The 7,075-nt window shown below is 44.2% G+C and overlaps 2 protein-coding genes across 4 annotated transcripts in view; both read left to right on the top strand.

Annotated features, from left to right (window-relative positions):
• LOC112136362 (aldehyde dehydrogenase, dimeric NADP-preferring) overlaps window positions 1-1,275 on the top strand; it is a 23,488-nt gene extending 22,213 nt beyond the window's left edge. For all 3 annotated transcript variants that reach the window (XM_036214979.1, XM_036214980.1, XM_024258013.2), the window contains exon 10: window positions 488-1,275. In XM_036214979.1, the coding sequence (XP_036070872.1) occupies window positions 488-801 (314 nt within the window). In that variant the 3' untranslated portion in view covers window positions 802-1,275. The remainder of the gene's footprint in view (window positions 1-487) is intronic.
• A 3,085-nt stretch (window positions 1,276-4,360) lies between these two features.
• Window positions 4,361-5,356, top strand: LOC112136404. The gene is made up of 2 exons (XM_024258089.2): window positions 4,361-4,872; window positions 5,205-5,356. Exons 1-2 carry the CDS (start codon window positions 4,381-4,383, stop codon window positions 5,325-5,327), a joined length of 615 nt encoding a protein of 204 aa, XP_024113857.1. The 5' UTR covers window positions 4,361-4,380; the 3' UTR covers window positions 5,328-5,356.
• The last annotated feature ends 1,719 nt before the right edge of the window (window positions 5,357-7,075 follow it).

Below are 7,075 nucleotides of genomic sequence, written 5' to 3'. Positions count from 1 at the left end.
CTCTGCTCTGCTCTGCTCTGCTCCCTGCTCTGCTCCCTGCTCTGCTCCCTGCTCTGCTCCCTGCTCTGCTCCCTGCTCTGCTCTGCTCTGCTCTGCTCTGCTCTGCTCTGCTCTGCTCTGATCCCTGCTCTGATCCCTGCCTGCCTTGGTGAGACTTCCTCTGACTTAAATACCTGGCAGTGCTAATTAAAATCATTTGCCCCACCTGCTAGGTGAGCAGAATGGCAGGGCACGTTGAAAAGTTCCAGCAGCAGCAGAACGTCACACTTATTAAAGTATTCTGCCCCAAATTCTTGATCACATTTTTCAAAAATAAAAGAATCAGATTAAATATTATTGGTAATGTGATGAACTCATTAGTGTGGGCTCAAACTAACAAAGAAAACTGCTTTCTCCAGGACTTTATGAGATGTTAATCCACACTTTCTCACAGAAAAGCTCTTGTTCTGACCCCTCCCCCTGATGACTCGTGGCTGTGTCCCCTCAGGTCAGAGTGGCATGGGCAGCTACCACGGCAAACACACTTTTGACCGGCTGAGTCACCACAGAGCGTGCCTGCTCCGCTCTCTCAACATGGAGAGTGTCAACCTGGCCCGCTACCCCCCACAGGACCGGCGGCGGGCACGCAGGGCCAAGATGGCCCTCAGGTCCCCCCTGATCGACATGTCCAAGAGGACGCTGATCTGGGCTGTGGTGGCCACCATCATCGGCATGGGCCTCTTCATCACGCTGCTGGTCATCCTGCTCATTGCTGCCGGCCTGAACTGCACCTGCTGGTACTGGAGAGGCTTTTACAACTAGAAACCCCAACCAACGTGCACATGCACGCACGCACACACACCCACACCTACACACACACTTTAATAAACATGGACAAAAACAAAAGATGTGTTTTTTATTTAAATGTATTTTTGGTTCTGTTTTTAAAAATCATGTTATTATGAAATGTGTGAGTCTACCAAACATCCTGCTCCATGTTTTTACTGGTTCTAGATCCCTGTGGTTACCTTTCACTCTCTGAGAAGTTTTTGTCCATTTTGTCTAGAGGTGTTCAGCACAATTTTAATTCCATGAGTTTTCTGATGCCATCGAGTCTAGTAAGGATTTCTTACATTTGTTAGAGATTTTTCAATGATCTTCAGATACGTTTTTTGTAATTAAATGCAGACGATTAGTTTCTTTTGTTTTCTGACATTTCAACTTATGCCCAACAGATGGCAGCAGAGAGCTGAGTAAAATTTGACAGAATCAGAATAAAAGAAGTTTTCCTCTGAAGCTTTCCAGACTTTTCTTTTGCCTTCAATTCCATATTCTGAATGAACAAAGTTCACTTTGTGGTAAGAAATCATTATAATCGCGGTTTCATTTAACTGCCGACTTTGCAAATAGACCCAGGAGATGTTAGCTGTGTGAGTTATTGTAGGCAGAATTCTGCTTTATGCAGCTAACCTTGTTTTGACAGTAATGTGGGATTCCATTAGCATTTGAATCTGATTCAGTTTTAGGTAAACAGTCAGCCAGTGCTTCACCATGTTAAGCAAACTAACCAAGTTAGTGGACAGTTAAAGCTTTGCTGTGTTTCTGCATTGTTTGTCTTCATGTGATGAAGACAACAGGAGAGCAATTAATGGGGTTTTCATGTGAGCTTTTATTGGGCTCTTAGAGCAATAAACTTAATGAGCATCAGCGTGGGGCAGCATGGGCTGTGCATGCTGGGGTTTCCTGCAGGATGCATTCTGCTGCCATGAGAGAGCTCGACTCCATCAGTCTGACAGCTGCAGTGAAAAATCAGCATTGTTGTTTTTCCACCTGAAAGGGTTTTAAGGTCTTGGCGGTGACATTTATACTAATATTGGTACAGCTGACAAAGACACAATCCCGACATGTTTGTGTTTTCCTTCAAACCAGCCTTTCAAAAACCATCCTGGCAAAGAATAGACATAAACCACAACAAATGGATCAAGCATGTTTAATGAAGAAGAAAATCTCTCCTGTTCAGTTTAGGATTAAGCAAACCTGACTCAGATCTGCAAACACTGATGCAGGAGAGGCTGGAACTCCACACCGCGAAGAAGCAAAGACCAAGAACTAATGAGACTTTCTGACGATTACTAAAGACTTCATTACGCAATGCAAATGTGTTTCTGTTGAGGTTGTTAGATGCCTGAACCCCCTCAACCCAAACCAGAGGAGGAAGCAGCTCCTCCCATGTTATTTCAGAGCCAGAAGGGCGTCTGTGAATCGAGTGAAAGAGCAGCACAGCTGCAGGGACGGTTCTGAGCAGAGAGGCTCACCACCACAAAGCTACCTGCTGGTGAGTTCACCTGTGAGGAAGCAGAACGGCAACAGGTGAGGCGAACGGGAAACAACTCAATGTCATGAAAGAAAACATCCAAGCAGAGAACGGACTGATCTTCTATAAATTTGAAAAAGTGCAGACAATACAATATCAAAAAGGTGAGGAACCAGCATGTTCTGCCTGACAGTCATAACTATAACCTGAGCGGGTCAGCTCTCAGCAGAGAAGGAAAAACATAGAAGGTGAGCTGGAAATGTCTGCAGAGCATGCGGCCTTCAGCCTTATCTTCCTTTTAGTCAAAAGAATAAATCACAGTGCAGTGTTTGAAGAAAACAGAGGCTGTGTGTAGTCTTCTTTATTCCGGAAAGAAAACTCTCTGCTTCTGGCGTTCACAGATAAACCTTGTTCTCAGGAACTTTCTCAAAGCTTTAACCAACTCCAAAGAAACCTCCGTCTGAACATGAAATCAGAAACACAAACCTTCAGTTTAGGGACCGTCTCTCATCTCAAACCATTCCATCACTTTCCTCTGTTCCAACTGTTCTTTTCAGCAATGATAGAGCCTTCACAAACAGAAACGATGTGGAAAACTGTTACCATCAGCAGAGAACACAAGGAGAAGAAATGAAGTCAATTTAAGATGTGGAATCCAATGACTAAAAGTCAAACTCCCATGAAGTAATGATAGAATCAAAGTTCTTTTGTCAATAAGGAGATTTAACTAAAACTCTGACCTAATTAGCTCAGGTTGTTGAAAAATCACTAAACGCTGTTTGTGTGGGAACAGCGGGTCACTCATGTCTCCCTCTGCTAAATAGCGAATGAACATCAACAGAACGTTTGTCCTCACATGCTCATCAGGGTTTGAACCAGCTTAGGACAGTCAGGCTTTTCTGAAGGTGTCAGCAGCATCCTGTATCCTGCACACATTCTCCCCTTTTGGGGTCCCCAAAGCACGATGCAGCATCATTTCCCACAGGCGGAACGTGCAGGAGAAATCTGGAACCAAGAACATCTGTGCAGTACTGACATGCAGACCAGCTGAAGCAGCAGTCCAGAGAGCGCACATGTTGCCATGGTAACCCTCCACTTCGGGATGTGGGGGTAATGTAGGGATCCAATTCAAAGACTGATGAGGAGCACACGCCTGTCCGTCTGAACAGAGGCAGAGTGGAGAAAGATCTGACAGAATGAACAACTGTTCCACTGCCGGCTGCTGATTTTTACTTCATCCTCTGACAAAGGTTTGCTGCATCACAGATGCACTTTCTGGGACGCTCAAACATCTAATCGCTGCTCAATGCAACATTTGAGCTCATCTGACCAGCTGTGATCATGAAATCTTAACTTAAAGCCCCTGGGACGTCCACACAAACTTCACTTTTCTGGGTTTTTCCTGAACCTTTCAGGCATTGAACTGAACAAAGCAAAGATTTTTGTGTGTACTGCTGCTTAACTCTGTGTACATTTATGACTCAGATAATAATAATAAATCTGTAGCCAAAAAGCCCCATTTATCACTTAAACATCAAGTGGAGTTTTGTTTTGAGAGACCTGCTTTGTTGTAAGCTTACATTTAAAAATTAGACCAAAAAAATGCAGTTTTGCCCCAGAAAAAACAATTACTTATGATGAAGCCAACATGCCACTGGAGGAAGAACAAAGCTCTTTTTCTGTTAGGTTCCGTTCTCTACTCTGAAAAAAACAAAAGTAGCAATGATGATCTGAATGCTGAAACGATTGAACCCTGATCAGCAGAATGATCAATCTCAGTGTTCATGTTAACCATTCTTTTCCCAGGAAACATGAGATCCATGAAGACGTGAGCATTCACGGGAAGACGAGCTCAGTCACACAGGACATTTGCATCATTTTCTTGTTTTGTTGGATTTTTACATGCAATGAAGAGCCTTCTTTAAAATCATTTTTTTCCACTAGCAGGTGTGATGTCTGTAGATCTCAGAGCAGGAAGGCCAGTTGCACACAGACGTGTGGGGAGGATTCAGCTGCTGAAGCTCAGGGAGGAGCCACCCTGCCTCAGAACTTAAAAAGGCTCTGCAAAGGTGAGTCTGCATGCAACAATGGCCTTCTTGCAGCTGCTGGGTTTGGTGTTAGTGCTTGCCTTCTGTGGTGTTGGTGATGCACAGCGTCGTGGTATGAGGCCCCCTCCCTGGGCAGGCAAGATGCAGAATCCTGAGGTAGCTGCAACCCGGACCAGAGCCACGTCTGGGAAAGACCACTTCCCATCTCTGCTAGACGATGGGCTCGACCCAAAACGGATCCGGCCTGCAGGCGAGCAGCTCAAGTGGAAGTTTCCAGAACCCCCAGCAGATCCAGTGAACAGGCCACCGGTCCAGTTCAAGCTGCAGCAGCCGGTGGTAACCAACAGGGTGGCGGTAAAGTGTGGGGAGAGTAAGGTCCAGGTTGAAGTGAGTCAGGACCTGCTGGGCATCGGCGCACTGATCAGTCCAGATGAAATCACACTGGGGGGCTGTCCAGTCACTGAGGTGGATGACCACTCCCAGGTGCTGATCTTTGAGTCTGAGCTGCACGAGTGCGGCAGCACTCTGATGGTACGACTTTCTTCTATGTATGATGTTAAGACTGTTTTCTATTGTTCCTGAATGTCTGCTTATAGAATGACAGTCATCCTAAAGCTGAGCTGGTCCTCAGGAGTCAAAGCCTTCTCCGTGCTTTTCTAGCTCTGCCTTCACATGTTCCTGCTGATCAGTAACTCCACATCCTGATCTAGGTGGTCAGCAGTGGAGGAAGAGCTGGAAAACCAGCAGCTTGTGCCTCTTGAGGACATGGGTGTTCAGTCCTGTCTTAAAGATCAGATGTTCATTTAGTTGGATCTTTTCCACACATTTCACAACGTCATTAAAGTCGTCTCATTCCCTTTCAGCTGGAAGATAAAGGCTTTGTTTACGCCTTCAAGCTGATCTATAACCCCAAGTCCATGGCGAGGAGTCCCATCACGAGGAGCCAGAGCACAGCCATCGCAGTAGAGTGTCACTACAAGAGCTAAACCCAATAAAGCTGTATGTTCTGCTTCATTCCAATGGTAACTATTAGGTGGGGGTCGTTTATAATCCGCCTTTAATCTTTGTAAAATACCTAATGGCTTTAACATTTTAAATGTTTGAGTGTAATCTGTCTCCTAACTTGTCTTGTTTCTTGGCAGCTTAAATAGTTCAGTTTTTTTCAAAATCAAGGTCAAAGTTGTTGAAATAATTAATTATTATTCATGCAAACAGAGTGCTGACTGTCTTCAGACATGTGCAGACACAGACGTTTGAACCTTGAAAGTCCAGCTGTTGTTTGTAAAGCGTTCCAGACAAACAGAGCAGCCTGACACCACAGCTCTTGTTTTTCACCTGCAGCCTAAATGTCTGTCTGTGACCTCAGGTGTCTCTTGCAGCTTTTCAATTTTTGAAGCATTCAAATGTAAAATGACAGCCACTGCTCTGAGATGACCCGCACTGACCTAATCCTAAAAGGCATGCATGCAATGTAAAATACCTCAGCCTACAGACACCACATGCACTGCTAGAGGTGCAGAATTGCCTAAGGTCTTCAGATGATGGATTTGCTGAGTCACCCTCAGAAATGTCTTTTAAATAAATACATTGAGATCTTTCATCTTTTCAATTCATGTTTTTGTGAAATCTTGTTACTGCAACTCATGTAAGCACAGTGCAACATTTCTGTGTAAACCACTTGAAATAAAGGGTTCGTCTGCATGCTGACTGTGTTTGAATGAATTCATTTCCTGATCTGAGCTCGAGTGGTGTCTTCAGAGGAATAACAGACATAAAGATCATATGTTCACAAATGTCCAAAGAAACAACAATGCTCACACAAGATGCATTTATGAATACGTTTAATACACAAGAGTTTCATTCTAATTCAGGAAACAAAACCTTCAACTTTAGAGAAAATGTTTGCCAAACTAAAAGAGTGAAGAAGAAACAGCGTTGAAGCTGACAGGATAATTGAGAGCTGTAAAAGAGGTCATATTTTAGTATTAAAATTGTAATTTTTTTTTAACCATGTTATTTATGCAACAACATTCATCATTTTCTTTCCCACGTATGTTTTTGTTTTGGAGATAATCTGGTGCATTCTCACTGTTGGCTCTTGTTTGGATTATTCTCTATCTTAGAACTTTATTGGCTGTTGCAGTTTGTATTTTACCACCTCTTCAGTCCTGTCATGTTTTATGTTAAAAATATTCAATATATTCAATATTCAAATATTCAAAGGTGTCAAACTCCAGTACTCAAACTAGCCACAGTACTGTGCACAGCCTGACATGCAGACCTGGAGAGGCTGTAATGCAGGCGGGGGCGCTTCTCAGCTCCTCTTTTTGGCCTGCTGGTCATCCAACCTGCAGTGATGCTCATTGATCACCTGTGAGGGAGACTCTTGTCTCTTACAAACAGGCCACCTCTGATGCTGCTGTAGTGTGGATGTGGATGTGCAGCCAGCTGGTTCAATGACAGAGACACCCGGATGTAATCAGCAATTGATTTATGTGGAACGGGGAGAGCCAGCAGTCCAACATCTGCTCTAGTTTGTGGACTCCAGTCATGATGTTTGCACATCTGTTACATTCAGGGGAGGACTGGAGAGATTCTCTTAGATCAGACAGCAAGAACGTACCCATCCATCCTTCCATCCATCCATCCATCCATCCATCCATTCGTCCATCCATCCTTCCTTCTATCCATCCATCCATCCTTCCTTCTATCCATCCATCCATCCATCCATCCG

This window comes from Oryzias melastigma, linkage group LG13 (assembly GCF_002922805.2).
Source record: "Oryzias melastigma strain HK-1 linkage group LG13, ASM292280v2, whole genome shotgun sequence".
Lineage (NCBI taxonomy): Eukaryota > Metazoa > Chordata > Actinopteri > Beloniformes > Adrianichthyidae > Oryzias > Oryzias melastigma.
The sequence above is the reverse complement of the archived record's forward strand: the minus strand, read 5'-3'. Positions and strand labels throughout refer to the sequence as shown.